The following is a 19,911-nucleotide window of genomic DNA, read 5'->3' as shown; positions in this document are numbered from 1 at the left end:
TAACATTATTACCTGATCAGAAATCCACTGGTGACCTCCTAATGCCTGAAAGGCAGGTGGCCAAAATTTCAAGTTTGGACTGCAACTGATTAATGGCTAGTGTATTTCTTTAGGTATGCTTGAGAGTTGGCTTCAAAAGAAAGAAGTCCAAACCTAGACAGTCATTTTGGCAAAATTGCCCTCTGAAAAATAATTTAATTTGCAGGATGAAGTGCATTCATCTATTATCTAACAACTGGATTAACCACACGAACTGGAGAAAGTGATTTATATTTGGATTGGTATTTGAGAGCAGAAAAGGAGATTGGGTTTAACTGGTCAACTTGAGGATAGGAGCAAGAAGGTTAAAAATTGGGAGCAGGGTTTATAAAAAGAGGTGAAAGGAACTCATCTTACTTTGAAGTCTGGTTGCCATTCCACATAATGCTCTCTTAAGAGATCTCTGCTTTGCAGATCATAGTTGTAGATGTCTGATATAAAATTGAGCTCCAAATCTCCATACTAGTGAAATAGATAACCAGTGAGTTATATGTATTTAGAGAAATGATACGTGCTGGATTAAAATGAAGGACTTGGGACAAGGGTGCTGGATGAAGTAGGTGGGCAGGAAAGAGGTAGAAGGTTGAGGGCACTTGATCAGGTTATCTGCTCAGCATCCTTTCCTTGGAAGTTGTTCTTACCACTGAGTCATATGCTCCCAGACATGGCTCTGGAAAGCCACTCAGGTATCACTCTCTTTCCTGGAAATTTGGAAGAGAAATAAAGAAAAAGAGAGAGATTCTATTATATGGGTACCTAAAGAGGTAAAAATTTAAAAATCAGAAAGAAGCAGTGTCACATGCATATTTTCCTCCTATTATAAGTCCAGGAGCAAAAATAAGACAGAGCAGCCAATGGGCATAAACAGAGAGAAAGACATTGAAGCAGCCAAGCAGTGAGGACACAGTGGATTAGAGATAAACAGAAAGTCAGTCCCTGGTTGCCAGACCTTATGAGATCCAGCAAGCCCTATCTTCTCAATTTATCTAAGATATTATACTCCTGTTTAAAATCAGAGCAAAACAACAAAAACCTCCCCTTTTCTACCTAAACTGGTTCACACTAATAGCTGCAACTAATAAAGGTCCTAACTAAAATAACTAGGAATCCAAGCCAACCACAATTTATGCAAATTTACCTATTTTCCAATCTCATCAACTATTTCTCCACACAAATCAAATCAAGACTAGTCACCAACCATCCATAAAAGATACCTTTCATTTCAGTTTCTAGTTCTTTCCCTCACTCTTAACCTTACTGTGGTTTCTCTTCCCCCATTTCTTCGAATCTTATCTGTCCTCTGATACCCAGCTGTTGCCCTAAATATTCCATTCAACTCTTCCTAACCACTTTAGTCCACAGTGTTCAGCACTCAGGCTATACTCTGGTGTACCATTCTCAACCATTCCTCAGTGAAATGAGCTCATCTGTAGGATGAGCAGGGAAGTACTGTCCTACACAGATGCTCTCGGGTAAGTGCCTAGTACACAAATAGCATATTTTACTCTAATGTCTATGCAGGAAATGGTGACAGGAGAAAGGACTGAAAATCAAGGTACCTAAGCAACTGGCATATATATATATTTTTTTTTTTCTGGAATTTCATGTACTCGTCTGTCAATCTGGAACTAAAGGATGAAAATTAAGTGGAATCAATGAATATCTAGCACACCAGAATAAGGGCACAAGGAAAGCGAGTAACAGGTAGCCCAGGTAATCCTTGACATCTTATGGACAGCAAATTGGCATGAATAGTATATGTCCTTATTTTTAACGTCTTGCCCACAATTTCACTTTGAAGGTTATTGGTTCATGCTTCTATGTATACTCTGAATATCTACTAAATACTGTCTGTCAGATTAATGACTAATGCCATATGGAAAGTGTATTATTTAAGAAGGGCTTGTCCAAAAATTCCACAGACTAGAAAGGCAAGGTTGATATCCAATGAAGCCACAGAGGATTTGTTGTGTTAGTTCAGAGGTGAGATGACAGAAGCTTGAACTTTCTTAGTGGCAGTGATCAGGGGCAGGGGCAGGGGCAGGGAAAAGTGAATTTCAATACATAGTTTGATTTGGGAAAGGAAAGAAAGAAATAAGGCTTATTCTGAAGTTCTGAGGCAGGACAACTGAGAGCATTATCACTAAACAGAAAAGATGCTGGGGGAGGAAAAGTAAACATTATGATTCTGTTCAAAGGGAGTTTGAGACGGCTGGGAAAAATCCCTAATAAAATTGCATTAGGAGTTTGTATCTCTCCCAAGAGAGACTGCATGCTGATTGTGTATATTTGGAAGTTATCCAGGGGGGTGCTAGTGGTAAAGAAATTCGACTGCCAGTGCAGGAGACACAAGAGATGAGGGTTCAATCCCTGGGTCAGGAAGATCCCCTGGAGTAGGGAATAGCAACCCCCTCCAATATTCTTGCCTGGGAAATCCCATGGACAGAGGAGCCTGGTGGGTTACAGTCCATGAGGCTGCAGAGTCAGATAAGACTAAGCACTGAGCACATTCACTTAGCAGGTATGTATTGAAGATCTGCTATACGTCAGGCCCTGCACTGTACCCTAATGTTACGATGGGGAGCAAAAGAAAGCAGAGACGATCCCTCATTTTGTGGAGTTTATAGTGTAGTGCATGAGGCAGGCATTAATCAAAGTAGGCTACTTGGAAGGAGAAGCAGATGAGGCCATGAGGCCCTATGACAGTAGGACCAGAGGTAGCTGGTTGGCCAGCAAAGGCTTCCCTAAGAAAGCAGCAGTGCACAGAGAGAAACACCAGAAGGATGAGTTGAAATTCAGTAGGTGAGCAAAGCTGGGGGCAAGGGGTTCTAGTTAAAGAAGGGAAGAAATGATCCAGCCTCTGGAAGGAGAAGCTTGGCATCTGTAAATGTAGATCTTCTGACAGAGGAAGCCTGAATGACACTGAGACTAGAGTCACAGGAAGTGGCCAGAGCATTCTAGACATTGTGGGCTACGTCAAGAGTTGTCAACAGAGATTGTATGTGAAAAAAAAAGAAATGGAAGGAAAGCAAAAAATGATCAAGAATAGAATCTCAAGATCTGAAGATAGTCAATAATGTAACTAAGTCCAAGAAATGGTTAAATAATTCCATGAACTATACAGTTAGTTGTGTTACTGCAAGAATCTAAGTTTACTGGAACTACATTATGAAAATTTGAGGAAATGCAACCTGGTATTAATAATTTTTGATGCTTCTTAGAGACAGAATATGAGGCTAGATGCCCCTCTGATTTGACACAGTGAAATACAATGTGCATATTCAGCAAAGAGCCCTCAGCTTTCCCTGCTATGAAAAAATGTAACATTTAATTTTTTTGACAGGCAATTATATACAGATAAACATTTCAGACTTCTGGAATTACTGCAATAATTATTTTACTAGAACATAATCATGTATAACTTAATACCTTTAAATATAACATTGTCAAATCATAACTATTTACATAAGATGAATTAGTTGCAGTTTTTAAGCTTTTAAAACATAGGCATCGAATAGCTAAACTTCCTGAGGTTCACTTAAATATTATGATATTAAACTGAGACTAATTCTGAAGCTTTGTTGAAAGCTGGAGAGTTGTTCTGCCTTTCTCTTGATAATTGTAGTTAGTATTGACTAGGGAACCCTCCCCATTACACAGAGTCTTTTGTCATTCACCATGTGCAAAAACTATCATCTTAGCTATCCATACCATAAGTACTTCCTATGTATATACTTTAATATTCTCCTTTAGATCTCTTTACTATAATCTACTGGCAATACTGAAGCCATAATGAAAGCCAAAATAGGAAAAGAACTGGTATAATTCCTAGAAGTCACTTCAGAGCTCAATTTCACCAAAATTTTTATTTCCATGTATTCCTTAATTAACAAAACAAGTACATAACAAAACTGCCTGATTTGAGTTTTATTTCCTTTCTAAGCTCTTGATCTCTTGAAAATGCTCTACTAGTTAGAGCCCAAAAAGGAAAAAGTGAAGAGAAACAGAAGTTCAACAGAGATATTATTTGGGAACTATTTTAACATAAAGGCAGTCTAAGATATTTGCCAACAATGAAATAAATTACTTCACCTCATATGACAAATGAAAGGTAGATGAGCTAAAAAACAGGTGAAGCTCATAGAGCATTCTAACTTCACTCATCTAGGTGATATCTATTACATTAAAATTAAACAAAAACCATGTATGTTTAGGGATGGCTCATGTAAGACACAAATCTGCAAAAAGTCACCATGAACATAGAAAAAAATCAACATAAAAATGACACATCAGATTTTGTTTTAAATGGTCTGTCTGCTGCCGCCAAGTCGCTTCAGTCATGTCTGACTCTGTGCGACCCCACGGACTGCAGCCTACCAGGCTTCTCCGTCCATGGGATTCTCCAGGCAAGAACACTGGAGTGGGTTGACATTTCCTTCTCCAATGCTTGAAAGTGGAAAGTGAAAGTGAAGTCACTCAGTCATGTCTGACTCTTAGGGACCCCATGGACTGCAGCCTACCAGGCTCCTCCATCCATGGGATTTTCCGGGCAAGAGCACTGGAGCGGGGTGCCATTGCCTTCTCCATGGTCTGTCTAGTAAGACTTAATTTTAGGGTAAGATAAAGCATGAGAAATAAAACTTTTAGTTTTCTCAGTACCCATTTTAAGGTTAACATGAGTTTTAGGAACAAAGGCCAACAACACTACATTCTCAACATTGTTATGACACAGAGGAAAGTGAAAAAAAAAAAAAGTACATTTAAGGAATGTCAGTTCTTCTACGAAGCACATTCTATCGCTTTCCACGTACCACCAAGTTCTACACAGTATTATGAAACTGAACAAATACTAACCTCTGACTTCCAGTATACATACATAATGTTCTTTCTAAGAAAACATTTTACCTTCCTGATACTGCATGAGTTTGTAAACTCTCTTTTTACTAATCTACTAGTCACATTGGCAGCTCAAGACTCTCTTTCCAAAAGAGGAATTAAGGCCAAGCAAGACAAAGAATTTGCTGATACACATATGTCACTCCAAGAATTTCCCTGACAAAGTCTCCACGCCCAATTTAATTACTTCCCTACTGTAAAAACACTTTCCATCTGCATTTATTCTAATCTTTTCAAATCCAAAACCAACACACTATAAAGCTAGCTAAATAAATGAATGATATTAGCTTTAGGTTCCAAGACAGGGAGCATTTTATAAGGCAGTGGGTCTCCAGGTCCCATGCATTTTATGCTGATACAGTATTTCATTTTGAGCTCAGTTCTTTGTTTTAGATTTGTTTAGAATAGAATTACTTAGCCCCGGGCCTTAAATCTCTCTCTCTTTCTCTCTTTCACACACACACAGGGAAGGGAAGGAGTTGGGGGGAGAGAGAACATGAATGTCTGTGGTTCTTAATAAGCAAAAAGAATGTACCCGTACATGTATACACTAAAGTAATGCTGTCCAGTGTCTATAATAAAAGCATTTTCATGTAGTTTTTTTTTTTCAGTTGTTCATAAAAACTGAACCTCAGTACATGCATATACTGAATAATATTTTTGGCCTCCCTTGACTTGTTGACTGTTTGCAAGTTATTGTATCCTTTCTGTGCACGATGTTCTTTAGCTCTTCTTTATTCTCTGGCCTTTCCATCTTAGGTTTTTATAAATAAGATTTGTTTTACTTGTTTATTTTTTATATTACTAAGCTTTAGTGCCCTTAGAAATTGATTTGCCTTAGGTGGTGTGGTGGTGAAGAATCCACCTGCCAATGCAGGACACACAGGTTTGATCCCTCTAGAGTAGGACATGGCAACCCACTCCAATATTCTCGCCTGGAAAAACCCGATGGACAGAGGAGTCTGATGGGCTATAGCCCATGGGGGTCACAAAGAGTCAGGCACAAATGAACATGCATACATGGAAAGGATCCACATATTGCAGATTAGAAAACTTTTACGAGCAGCTAATCCATGGCAACTAAATAGTAGTTTATAAGAAGTCATTTTTCAATTAATATATATTGTATAATAATATATAATAAAATGTATTTAAAATAATCTATTAAACATAACTTATTTACCATAAATGTAAAATTGTATTTTTAAGGCTATATGGGCTGGGATTTCCTAGATAAGACAATGATCTAGTTCCAGGTTTAAATACATTGAAATCTGAACTCTGTCTTCTGGAACTTATTGATATAAACTGTAAACACTGAATCAGTTTAGTGACTTTCTGCTTGTTTAAAATTTATTAACGTACAGCACTATTTGTTCAAAACTCTTGAGTGGCCTCAAAAATTAAAAAAAATTGATATACAGTATTAATAAAAATAATAATTATGTTGTTCTGTTTTCCCTACTACCCATCAAGACCAGCAGCTTGCAAAGACTATCTAATTAGCTAAATAACAAGTCATAGGTGGATTTCTCATAGATGTCAGCAAAATGGTCAGGAAGGAAACATCCACAAGCAATAGAGCTTGAGTTTCCTCTCTCCATATGTCCTGGAATTGCTCTACTTTGTAAGAAAAAATTTAATAGTTCACCCATTTCCCAATGTTCCAATAAACTAAAACTATTTGGTTCTATATTGATACCTAATCATAAAAGACAAAGATCAAATGTCAAAAATCCTATACCATATCATATATTAATACTTTTGATGATTCAAAAGAAAAAAAACACATACAATCATTTCACTATCTATCCATAATATATATAGGAATTAATTACAGGAATATCATATTACATAAGAACAAAGATTTACTCAAACTGTAAATGGACTATATATAGTATATATTTGCCTTCTAAAAGGAAAATACAATGGTCATTAACATTATACCTAGATCTGTATTGTTTTACTGTACCAAGAAAATCATTATATACATCATAGGCTGGAATGAGTAGAACAAAATAAACTAGACCCATTTCATCATTAAACACAAATTTGTTAACGCAATAAGTTGAGTTATACCATTAATATTAGGTTGGCCAAATATTTCGCTCAGGTTTTTCTGTGATGGTATGAAAGACCTGAACAGACTTTTTGGCCAACCCAATATTACTATATGAAGGGTGTGTGTGTGTACGTGTTCAGTCATGTTCAACTCTTTGTGACCCCATGGACTACAGCCTGCCAAGCTCCTCTGTCCATGGAATTTTCCAAGCAAGACTACTGGAGTGGGTTGCCACGCCCTCCTTCAGGGGATCTTCCTGACCCAGGAATCAAACCTGAATCTCTTGTGTCTCCAACACTGGCAGATGAATTCTTTACCGCTAGCGCCACCTGATTACTATTGTAATAGTATTTAAAATACTTTTACTGACTTTTAAAATTGAGGCCTGGGTTTTTAGACAAAAACAGTGAAAATGTATAGGCCTAAAAATGTCTGTTGTGCACCTGGTCCAGGCACAAACAAGTAAATGGTGCCCAAGTCCTGTATGTAGTGGTCTGATCACTTTAATTCATCATTTCTTCAGGCTTTATATAAACATAAAAAGAATATCAGGGCTTCCCTGATAGCTCAGCTGGTAAAGAATCTGCCTCCAATGCAGGAGACCCCACTTCAATTCCTGGGTCAGGAAGATCCCCTAGAGAAGAGATAGACTACCCACTCCAGTATTCTTGGGCTTCCCTGGTGGCTCAGGTGGTAAAGAATTCGCCTGCACTGTGGGAGACCTGAGTTTGATCCCTGGGTTGGGAAGATCCGCTGGAGGAGGGCATGGCAACCCACTCCAGTATTCTTGCCTGGAGAATTCCAATGGACAGAGGAATCTGGTGGGCTACAGTACACAGGGTCGCAAGGAGTCAGACATGAATGAAGTAACTAAGCACAAAGAGAATGCCAAGTTAGTTTTGGTTGTTCCAACTTGATGAAATTCTCAAAATCTAGCAACATTTAATTGAAAAAAAAAGGCAGATCTTCAATAAACAGATTTAAAGGGTATTAAGTTTCTGGAAAAATTTCAGATGTGAATACATTATAAGAAGAGAATAGAAAGAAAATTGAGGATGAACTTAATAAATAGTATGGGAATATATTTTCAAGTATTCCTAGAGATGTTTCCACTATTGTTCTTTAAAGTTAACTTCCATCAGTGTCCTTTTATTAAATATCACGAGTAATGACATCCCAGCCAGTCTAATGTATGATTTCCATACAGATAGGTTCTTAAACCCCATGTTTTACATCACAGTTGTATCTGGAGTATAACGTCATATTAGTTCTCCAAAGTTGCAATTTTTCTTAGTGAAGTCTTGGCCTCTGTTTTACTGTACCTGGAATTCTGGGCTTCGGGAACATCTGATTCTGTGCACGTTTTCTTTACCTGTAAGAAAAGAGTACTAGTTAGTCTCATATGAAAAAAGAACTTCCTCATTCAGTTTCACACACTTGCTAAACTTAAAGTGGATACAGCTCTACTCACCAGGATCTCTATAAAATACTCCCCACATTTTACAGCAGCAGCATGCAGTATTAAATAGTGTATTTCATTATTATCCCATGAACAGCTGCCAAAGTCACTTCCCTAGACTCCATTAGTATGTAAAATGTTCAGCTGAAATAGCTTGGGACTTGCTTAAGTCGAAACAAAGAAACCAAAGAACCAGGTTTCCCACTTAGGAATTGGAAAGCCATACAGTTCTCAATTCACTAAGAAATGTTTTTCCAATTGATACTGCTTCTGTCTCCTACTAAAGTGCACAATAATAAACACCAGGTTCTGGGGGCAAAGCATAGTGTTCGCTAAACCATTCACATATTAATTTTCATTTTCCCAATCCAGTGGCTGTATGTTTTATATATTTCTCAGCATATCAATTAAGTTTCGGCATTGCTCACACACTTCTCATATATATTTGAAGTATACTTTGCAGACTATATTTCAACTTTGTGGCTTTTAACACACACAAGGTAAAGGATGAGGAAAAAAAAACAAAAACCTTTGCTTTTAGTATATGCTATCCAATTCTGGTCGAAAGTCTGTGGTATATACTCTAAAATAAGGTAAAGCACACATCCATTGCCTTTCACACTTTAACTTCAAGCACAGATACTATGTCTGACTTATCATGGTTTTAATGGGTACATTATTTGCAAAGTAAAGGCCATTTCAAAACTTTCTTAGTTAATATGGAATGCAAACAAGATGCATTAATTACCAAGTACACAGTCACACAGTCTGGGTGTTTACATTCCCATGGTCTATTTATGCAGCCTATCGAATCCAAGGCACTTTAACTTCTAATATGCAGCTTGGAAGCGAAAAAATATGCCATGAACATACAACATGAATGTGAGTTGACAAGTGGTATTTCTTAAGAGTAGGTTTTGAATTTTAAAGATACAGCATTTTCTTTCCAGCTCACAAATATTTTCAAGTATTCCTAGAGATGTGTCCACTATTGTTCTTTAAAGCTACCTTCTATCAGTGTCCTTTTGTTAAATATTATGAATAATGACATCCCAGCCAGTCTAATGTGTGATTTCCACACAGATAAGTTCTTGAACTCCATGTTTTACATCACAGTTGTATCTGGCGTGTAACATCTTATTAGTTCTCCAAAGTTACAGTTTTTTTCTTAGTGAAGTCTTGGCTCTTAGTGAAGTGAAATCTTATTTCCTCCCTCATCTCAGAAGAATGCGTTTAAAAAAAAAAACACAACAAAAACCTTACACTTTCAAAAATTGGTGTCTTTGCTTTCAATTCTGGGTCTAGATATTTTATAATCAGGGGAATCAATTATTTGCTTGATTAACTTTACTCTCTTCTGCATCTGGAGTATACATCCACACAGTATGAAAATAAAAAACTGATCAGCAAACAGATTATCATTCTTACCCTATTATGTAACATCTATGCTCTGAATACAGAGCTCAACATCATGAGATGGAAGGGCGAAGAAATATTTTTGAGCAATTAGTTTTAAAAAAAAAAGAAAGAAAAAGGAACACCTTTCTTAAAAATGTAAATGTAACATTCACTATGAAACCCATGAAAGTCTTATGTCCATGAACAATTCCAAGAAAAATAAGAACCAAAAGGGAAGAATATGATATTAAAACCCTTCTTTCCTATGATTCATCTCCTGAAATTATATGAACTGCCCAATGAATATGTAGAAATCACACTGAAGTGAATGTTAGTTTTTGAAAGACTATGATAACTTGAGTTTGGGACTAATTAAAGAAGCTCCAGATCACACAAGCAAACTAGACAGACATTCTCAAACAAGAGTTAGAATGAGACAACCTTCCTGTGGTTTAAAACAACAAAGCTTTTAAAGAAATATTTAAACCAATGGCTTTACAAAGCATCTTTATTTAAATAATTAACCAGAAAGTTAGCATTAATTTATTCTCAATGTATTAATTGTAATGCCAGAGAACACATCTACGATTACTATCTAGTATGCACAGTTCTAGTTGTTGTCATTGTTGTTTAGTCATTAAGTCATATCTGCCTCTTGTGACTCTATGGACTGCAACCCTACAGGCTCCTCTTTCCATGGGATTTTACAGGCAAGAATACTAAAGTGGGTAGCCATGCCCTTCTTCAGGGGATCTTCCTGACCCAGGGGTCAAAGTCCCATGTCTCATCTCCTATATTGCAAGTGGGTTCTTTACCACTGATCCACCAAGGAAACACAATAATTAATAAGTATGTGATGAAAGACTGAAGTCGATATATTCTTTTAGATACTGTTAGAGTTTTGCACTCTTCAGAGTAATTCTTTTTATAGGCTTTATTCATTTGTTCATGGTGAAATGAGGGAAGAATAATATTTAGGATACCATGACTACTACAGGAGAGTTTATACAGTGTTATCCATGTTCAGAGGTCAATCTACCCCAGACAAAGGAAGAGAGGATGGTAACAAAGGATGTGATTTCTGAACTAAGTTTTAACATGTTATTGACTGTTTTGCAGAAACTAATGCCTATGGGCCACAATATGTAAGAAAATAAAAGTGAAAGTTGCTCAGTCATGTACAACTCTTTGCGACCCCATGGACTATACAGTCCATGGAATTCTCCAGGCCAGAATACTGGAGTGGGTAGCCTTTCCCTTCTCCAGGGGATCTTCCCAACCCAGGGATTGAACCCAGGTCTCCCACACTGCAGGTGGATTCTCTACCAGCTGAGCCACAAGGGAAGCCCATATGTCTCCAGTCAATAATGTGTTAAAGGACATAGGTTTCAAAGACTAAATCTGGAAAAAGGTAGGTACTTCAACATCATGGGGTTTGTCAGAGAAATCATATTATGAAAGCCTTATAAATGATGAAGACTTTGGAATTTAATATTTGGACAATGAAGACCATTGAAGGATTTTAAAAAACAGACTGGGTAGAAATGGTTCATAAGACAGTGTAGAAGGGGTCAGGCTTAGGACTGAAAGACAGATATGAGTTTAATGCAACAAGAGAAAAAATACACATTCCACAAAAGCAGATGCAGTATTGACAGTGTATATCACTAATCCCTAGCTTTGAACAGATGCTCCTTGCTTTGGTCTGAATGTTTGTGCCCGTTCAGAATTCACTTGCAAAATCCTAACCCCTCCAAATTAGGAAGTGAGCCATTTGGGAGGTGCTTAGATCCTGAAAATGAAGGCTTTCCAAATGCTATTAACTCTCTTAAGAAAGAGACTCCACAGAGCTTCCTATCCTTTCTACCATGTGATGAAACAATGAAAAGTCACTGGCTTTGAATCAGGAGGTGGGCTGTCATCACATAAAACCATGCTGGAGCCACCATCTTGGACTTCCCAGCCTCCAGAACTAAGAGAAACAAATATCTGTTTATATAAACTGAAATATCTCATTATAGCAGCCCAAATGGATTAAGACAGTCCCCAAATACTAGCTCAGTAAGTGAATCATAGGCTTGGATTACTGTGATATTGAATGGTTTGCCTTGGAAATGAACAGAGATCATTCTGTCGTTTTTGAGATTGCATCCAAGTACTGCATTTCGGACTCTTTTGTTGACCATCATGGCTACTCCATTTCTTCTAAGGGATTCCTGCCCACAGTCGTAGATATAATGGTCATCTGAGTTAAATTCACCCATTCCAGTCCATTTTAGTTCGCTGATTCCTAGAATGTCGAAGTTCACTCTTGCTATCTCCTGTTTGATCACTTCCAATTTGCCTTGATTCATGGACCTAACATTCCAGGTTCCTATGCAATATTGCTCTTTACAGCATTGAACCTTGCTTCTGTCACCAGTCACATCCACAACTGGGTATTGTTTTTGCTTTGGCTCCATCCCTTTATTCTTTCTGGAGTTATTTCTCCACTTATCTCCAGTAGCATATTGGGCACTTACCAACCGGAAGAGTTCCTCTTTCAGTATCCTATCATTTTGCCTTTTTATACTGTTCATTGGGTTCTCAAGGCAAGAATACTGAAGTGGTTTGCATTCCTTTCTCCAGTGGACTACATTCTGTCAGACCTCTCCACCATGACCTGTCCGTCTTGGGTGACCCCACACAGCATAGCTTAGTTTCATTGAATTAGACAAGGCTATGGTCCATGTGATCAGATTGGCTAGTTTTCTGTGATTATGGTTTCAGTGGGTCTGCCCTCTGATGCCCTCTCACAACACAGGACTGGAAAAGGTCAATTTTAATTCTAATCCCAAAGAAAAGCAATGCTGAAGATGTTCAAACTACCACACAATAGTACTCATCTCACACGCTAGTAAAGTAATGCTCAAAATTCTCCAAGCCAGGCTTCAGCAATACGTGAACCATGAACTTCCAGATGTTCAAGCTGGTTTTAGAAAAGGCAGAGGAACCAGAGATCAAATGGCCAACATCTGCTGGATCATTGAAAAACATCTATTTCTGCTTTATTGACTATGCCAAAGCCTTTGACTGTGTGGATCACAACAAACTGTGGAAAATTCTTTTTTTTTTTTTTTTAAATTTTATTTTATTTTTAAACTTTACAATATTGTATTGGTTTTGACAAATATCAAAATGAATCCGCCACAGGTATACATGTGTTCCCCATCCTGAACCCTCCTCCCTCCTCCCTCCCCATACCATCCCTCTGGGTCATCTAAAAGAGATGGGAATACCAGACCACCTGACCTGCCTCTTGAGAAACCTATATGCAAGTCAGGAAGCAACAGTTAGAACTGGACATGGAAAAACAGACTGGTTCCAAATAGGAAAAGGAGTATGTCAAGGCTGTATATTGTCACTCTGCTTATTTAACTTACATGCAGAGTACATCATGAGAAACGCTGGACTGGAAGAAGCACAAGCTGGAATCAAGATTGCCAGGAGAAATATCAATAACCTCAGATATGCCAATGACACCACCCTTATGGCAGAAAGCAAAGAAGAACTAAAGAGCCTCTTGATGAAAGTGAAATAGAGAGTGAAAAAGTTGGCTTAAAGCTCAACATTCAGAAAACGAAGATCATGGCATCTGGTCCCATCACTTGATGGGAAATAGATGGGGAAACAGTGGAAACAGTGTCAGACTTTATTTTTGGGGGCTCCAAAATCACTGCAGATGGTGATTGCAGCCATGAAATTAAAAGACGCTTACTCCTTGGAAGAAGAGTTATGACCAATCTAGATAGCATATTCAAAATCAGAGACATTACTTTACCGACAAAGGTCCATCTAGTCAAGGCTATGGTTTTTCCAGTGGTCATGTATGGATGTGAGAGTTGGACTGTGAAGAAAGCTGAGCGCCAAAGAATTGATGCTTTTGAACTGTGGTGTTGGAGAAGACTCTGGAGAGTCCCTTGGACTGCAAGGAGATCCAACCAGTCCATTCTGAAGGAGATCAGACCCGGGTGTTCACTGGAAGGACTGATGCTGAAGCTGAGACTCCAACACTTTGGCCACCTCATTCGAAGAGTTGACTCATTGGAAAAGACCCTGCTGCTTGGGAGGGATTGGGGGCAGGAGAAGAAGGGGACAACAGACGATGAGATGGCTGGATGGCATCACTGACTCGATGGACATGAGTTTGGGTAAACTCTGGGAGTTGGTGATGGACAGGGAGGCCTGGCATGCTGCGATTCAAGGGGTCACAAAGACTTGGATACGACTGAGCAACTGAACTGAACTGAACTGAATTGAATTAGTCTATCAATGAGAGATAATGAAGACGTAAATTAAGACAGGAGTTATGGGGAGAGTTGAGAAAATGTTTTCAACAGATATTTCAAAGACAAAAAAATGGCAGCATATTGTTACTGACTAAAACAAAGTATAAAAGAGAATATGATCTGAATAAACACCACTGCTGACTCAATGGACACGAATCTGAGCAAACTCTGGGAGATAGTAAAGGACAGGGAAGCCACATGCTGCAGTCTATGGAGTCAAAAAGAGTCAGACACAACTCAGTGACTGAACAGCAACATGATGTGATCTTTTAGTCTGTCCTTGAAAAAACTTTGGTAATAACAAAGATCAAAAATGTTAACTTACGACTTCATTAAAATACTTCAAAACCCTATCTTTTTTCTGAATTGTTTAAGAAAAGTCAGATAAATTATTAAGAAACTTATTTTGCAAATCCCAATTATGCAGAGCCATTAATCATGACCCATAGGAGCTCCAATCATGAAGAAAATTAAAAACAGAACTACCATATGATCCAGCAATCCCACTCTGAGAAATATGCCCAGAAAAAAATTTAATTCAAAAGATGCATGCACCTTTATGTTCACAGCAGCATTGTTCACAATAGCCAAAACATGAAAACCTAAATGTCCATCAACAGATGAATGGATAAGAAGACATGTACGTATATCCAATAGAATACTACTCAGCCATAAAAAAGAATGAAATAATGCCATTTATCCTTTCATGGATCACAGTCTTGTCATAGTGAAGGGGCTTGCATAACTCAATGAAGCTATGAGCCATGCCAATTAGGACCACTCAACATGGGCGGGTCATAGCAAAGTCTGGGAAACAGTTGTTTGAGCAAACTCCGAGAGACGGCAGAGGGGAGAGCAGCCTAGCGTGCTGCAGTCCATGAGGTTGGCAAAGAGTCAGATGTGACTTAGCAACTAAACAACCACAAAAATGCCATTTGCAGCAACATGGATATGACTAGAGATTATCATACTAAGTGAAGTAACTCAGAAGAGAAAGCCAAGTGTCCCACTTGGGGTGCAAAAAAAGAGAGAGACAATACCATATGATATTACTTATATGTGGAACTAAAATATGGCCCAAATGAACCTATCTACAAAGAAAAACAAATTCATAAACATGGAGAACAGACTTCTTGCCAAGGGGTAGGAAGGTAGGGAGCAGGATGGACTGGGAGTCTGGGATTGGTAGATGCAAACTATTACATTTAGAATGGATAAACAACAAGGTCCTCCTGTATAGCATGGAACTATATTCAATATCCTGTGATAAACCATAATGGAAAAGAATACAAAAAAAGAACATATATATGTGTATAACTGAGTCACTTTGCTGTACAGCAGAGATTGACACAACACACTATATCAACTATACTACAATAAACAATAAATTAATAAAAATAAATTAAAAAAAACCTTATCTCAGTATCTCCATCATGGAATTAGAAGCCAAATAGACAGTTTTACCTAAATTTAAACACACTGTCCTATTTGAGAGATCAATACTTCATTAAATGGTGACTGCTGAGATATACACACTATTAAAGATAGACTACTCTTACAAAATACATAGTTTTGTCTTTAATGACTAATTTAGTTTCAAGTTTATTTTAAATAAAGTTGAAAACAAGCAGGCCAAGAAATGAGACAGAATTTCATGCCCATAATTTAAATCCAAATTTCAGATTTTATAAGACACAGTAGGAAGTGAACAAAAGAATATTCTAAGAGAAATAAGACAAATAATGTTAAATGCACTTAATTGATGGCAAAAATGTGAATTTTAACCCTACTTAATGTTATAAAAGTACATGCAGAAATCAAAGTAAGATGAAAAATACTTAAAAGTTTAACTATTTCAAGAATATAACGATCAGTATGTAATGAAGATACAAATATCAAACGCTGAAATTTTGAATGAATGAACAACAGCTAAAATATTTGAGTGTTTATTATATGCTGGGCAATGCTTAGGTTGTTACTAGTTTTTACCCCAAGTCACAGATGATAATACTGAGAAATAGAAAGATTAATCTGCAAGCGAGTTATGTAGTAAATTTCAAATCCAGATCTCTGAGGGCATTTTAACCACTAAATGTTAAAAACCTAAAATTCATAAACACATAAACTATATTATTTAAAATGAAGATCAAAACATTTTGATATTTAAAAGTTCAATTTTTATTATATCATGCTGCTGCTAAGTCGCTTCAGTTGTGTCCGACTCTGCGCGACACCATAGATGGCAGCCTACCAGGCCCCTCTGTCCCTGGGATTCTCCAGGCAAGAATACTGGAGTGGGTTGCCATTTCCTTCTCCAATGCATGAAAGTGAAAAGTGAAAGTGAAGTCACTCAGTCGTGTCCGACTCTTCGTGACCTCATGGACTGCAGCCTACCAGACTCCTCCGTCCGTGGGATTTTCCAGGCAAGAGTACTGGAATGGGTTGCCATACTAATGATAATTGCTGCCATCTATTAAGCAAGTATTCTTTCAACTGGTATTGGACTATTGTTGCTGTTGTTTAGTCTGCCCATGGGATTTCCCAGGCAAGAATACTAGAGTGAGTTGGCATTTCCTTCTCCAGGGCTCTTTCCAACTTAGGGATCAAACCCACGTATGTCATTTAATCTATGAAGACAGACATGATGCCCGAAATTCTCCTATTAAAAATGAGAAAACTAAGGCTCAAACAGGTTAAAAACCTAGCAATGTCTCACAGCTAACAGGGAGAGAATTAGAACCGAATGCTAATATAGCAAGCCTTTCTCTCTTATATTCCATTTGCCAGTTGCTTTTATTAGGTTGTTTTAAATTAAGAGTTGAAACTAGCATTTTGTGGAAAATTTTTGAAGGAGATCTTACTTGCTACTTCTTGTGATATATCAACTATTAAGTGAATCTTTTAAATTGGATGATGGAAGTAACCAGTTTTTAACCAAGAAATAGTAACATGTAAAGTCCATAAGCAAAGTAAGATGGAATTTTGAGCAAATTATCCAAATACCTTTCATGCCCACCACCACCATTAATACTCTAACAAGTGCAAAGATAGTGTAATGTAAAAAACAATCTCTGTTTTGTTGTTGTTGTTGCTGTTGTACGTCTGAAGCATCAGGATTCATTCATTCAAAAGGCTTTACCAAATTTCTTGGGGTATACGAGGTACCATTCTAGGCATGGAGATGCACTAAACCTGAACAGTCCACCAAAGTTGCCCCTAGCCATGCGTGGCTATTTAGAACTTGAAATATAGTTAGTCTAAATTGATATCTGCTGTAAGTATAAAAGGCACAAGGGATTTAAAAGACTCAGTATGTCAAGAAAGGGAAAGTATTTCAATATTTTTATATAATATTGCTATATAACAAAACAATATTATATATAGAAATGAAATGAAATTTAGGTATATTCTGTTATAAACATTTCCTTTTATTTTTCTAACAAAGTGGCTCAGATTATACTTTTGTTGAACAGCACTGACTTAGATCAACAAAATCTGCCTGCATGGATCATGCATTCTAGTTGAGAAGATATACAATTAAAAAGTAAGCAGATAAGCAAAGAATATAATGTCAACAGCAGTGATTGCCAAGAGGAAATAAAGCAGAACAAGGAGGTAGAAAAGACTGGTCAACAACATCACATTAGCTAGTCAATTATAAAAAAAAATGATGCTTCTTTTTCATGAAACCATTCTTCAAATCTTTAGGCTGACATGAACAATATAAACTGTACTTTTTAAACGATTATAAAGAATGCGAGATCTGGTATTGAGAATAATGAATACTTTCAATATCTGGAAAATACATATAGAAAATGTAATTTATAGGATATATTACACTATGAAAATTGTGTTCAATTATAAAGATCGCCTTGAAGTTTTTCACATTTTCTAGCCACTAGATACTTTGAAAGGCTTATAATCTTTTGAGGAAAACAGAATTAGCTCATAAAAAAAATTGCAAAGAAAAACATTTCTTTTATCCTATCCACCATCTTCTAAAAAAGCTGGAACCAATTATCCCAATTATTTTGTACTTAATCTTGCTGTTTATAAAGCCTGAAACAGTAATGATAAAAAAAATGTAAAGGATGGAATAATGGAAAAAGACATTTTGAAAGAGCTCTTTTGTAACTTTATTTTATTTTGAAATGAACTTTAACAATAAGGCCTTAGAACATACTATACAGTGATAATAAAAGATCAATTCGAAACTCTAAATTCAAAATAAAAACTTTAGAAATAAAAGATTTCTGTTATAAAGAGTAACATACAAATTCCTATAGGTGGTATGTAAGAAAGTCTTTATATCCTCACTGAACCATGTAGAAATCTAATATAGATTTGAATGCATTACTGTTTAAGGAAAAGAATGGATCAAAATAGATATAAAAATAAAATTTGTTCCTTCAGTGCAAATTGATTGTAGGTTATCACATGAAATACTCTTTGTAAATACAGAAAGTGATACAGAATTACTGTCAACAATAATTGTCAGCTTTGATTCTATTTTAAATGTGAATACTACAAAATGTGAATCTGACTCATAAATAATATGTATACAAATACTGTAATTTATCAATGCCTAGAGTTTTGTATTAATACACACTATAAAATGCATTTTATGATTAGGTTAGATAAATTATTATAAATTATTGCTGATAAAGCAGAATGGGAAACTAACTTTAGTTACCATTAAGTTTTGATTTAGTAAAATAAAGAGAGAGAGACATACTGAGATATAAATTTTCATGTGCCGTTTTTTTCATATTTTCTAATAGAATTTGGCCATATTTGAATTTTAAATTACATATCAGAATTTAAAGGTTTTTCTTTTAATTATTGCAGCTTTACTCTAGAAATGTAAATTACCCTCTCATTTAATACATCTCCATTAGCTGATTCTTTTTAACACATTTAATTTTTTTTCAATTAGTTGAACCAAACTTAGAATTTAATGTGCTTCCACCCAGATCATCCTGTTCTGTAATTAATAGCATTAAATAAATATGAATTAAACTATGTCTTTTTCTATTTTACTTCAGAATGCATAAAATAACATAGTTAAAAAATATAAAAGTACAAATTAACAAATTATACAAATTAACTTTAAAATTGAGTTAAAAAATATAAAAGTACAAATTAACAAATTATACAAATTAACTTTAAAATCGAGTCAAAGTAATAATAGTTGGCATATTCAAGTAAATATATATTTTTTGCACTAGAGGCTTTTGTCAAAAATTATTGTTTATTTACTTAGAGTAATGAAAGAAAATGTATGTTCATTTTTTAAATATAATATTTACAAGTTAATACTCCTTTAGAATTTAGCACAGGATATACCCTTTAATGTGATAACCTATGATTACTTGGGCATCCAAGTAGTACAATTTATATTGAGATGAGCACAGAATTGCTACTTTACTAGCTCCACACAGATAAAATTCATACCTTCTAAACTATCTTCAGTGAAAATGTCTCCACATTTCTCAGGGAGATCTATTTTACATTTTAAAGGTATGTTACAATGGAGTACTTGACTTCTAAAAAAAAAATCTTTGGAACACAAAGTTTGTCACACAGAACTTTAAAAAAGATAGATCTGTTTCAATATGCCCACACAAATTTGAGAAGTTTTTCAAAAAAAAGTAAATACCATGTCGCCAAATGGTGTTCAAAAAATTAAAGTTTTGTAACAGACTTTGTAAAAATCTAATCACTAATCT

At 36.2% G+C, this 19,911-nt stretch overlaps 1 protein-coding gene across 23 annotated transcripts in view; it reads right to left on the bottom strand.

Annotated features, from left to right (window-relative positions):
- Positions 1 to 19,911, bottom strand: part of EYA4 (EYA transcriptional coactivator and phosphatase 4) — a 365,676-nt gene that overhangs the window by 151,925 nt on the left and 193,840 nt on the right. For 22 of the 23 annotated variants that reach the window (XM_070376696.1, XM_070376694.1, XM_070376697.1 and 19 more), the window contains one exon: positions 8,320 to 8,369. In XM_070376696.1, coding sequence (XP_070232797.1) covers positions 8,320 to 8,369 — 50 coding nt within the window. Of the gene's footprint in view, positions 1 to 680; positions 741 to 8,319; positions 8,370 to 19,911 lie in introns of those variants that run through there. The other variant, XM_070376706.1, reaches the window with a different exon arrangement.

This window comes from Bos mutus, chromosome 9 (assembly GCF_027580195.1).
Source record: "Bos mutus isolate GX-2022 chromosome 9, NWIPB_WYAK_1.1, whole genome shotgun sequence".
Classification (NCBI taxonomy): domain Eukaryota; kingdom Metazoa; phylum Chordata; class Mammalia; order Artiodactyla; family Bovidae; genus Bos; species Bos mutus.
This window is presented reverse-complemented; position numbering and strand designations above follow the sequence as displayed.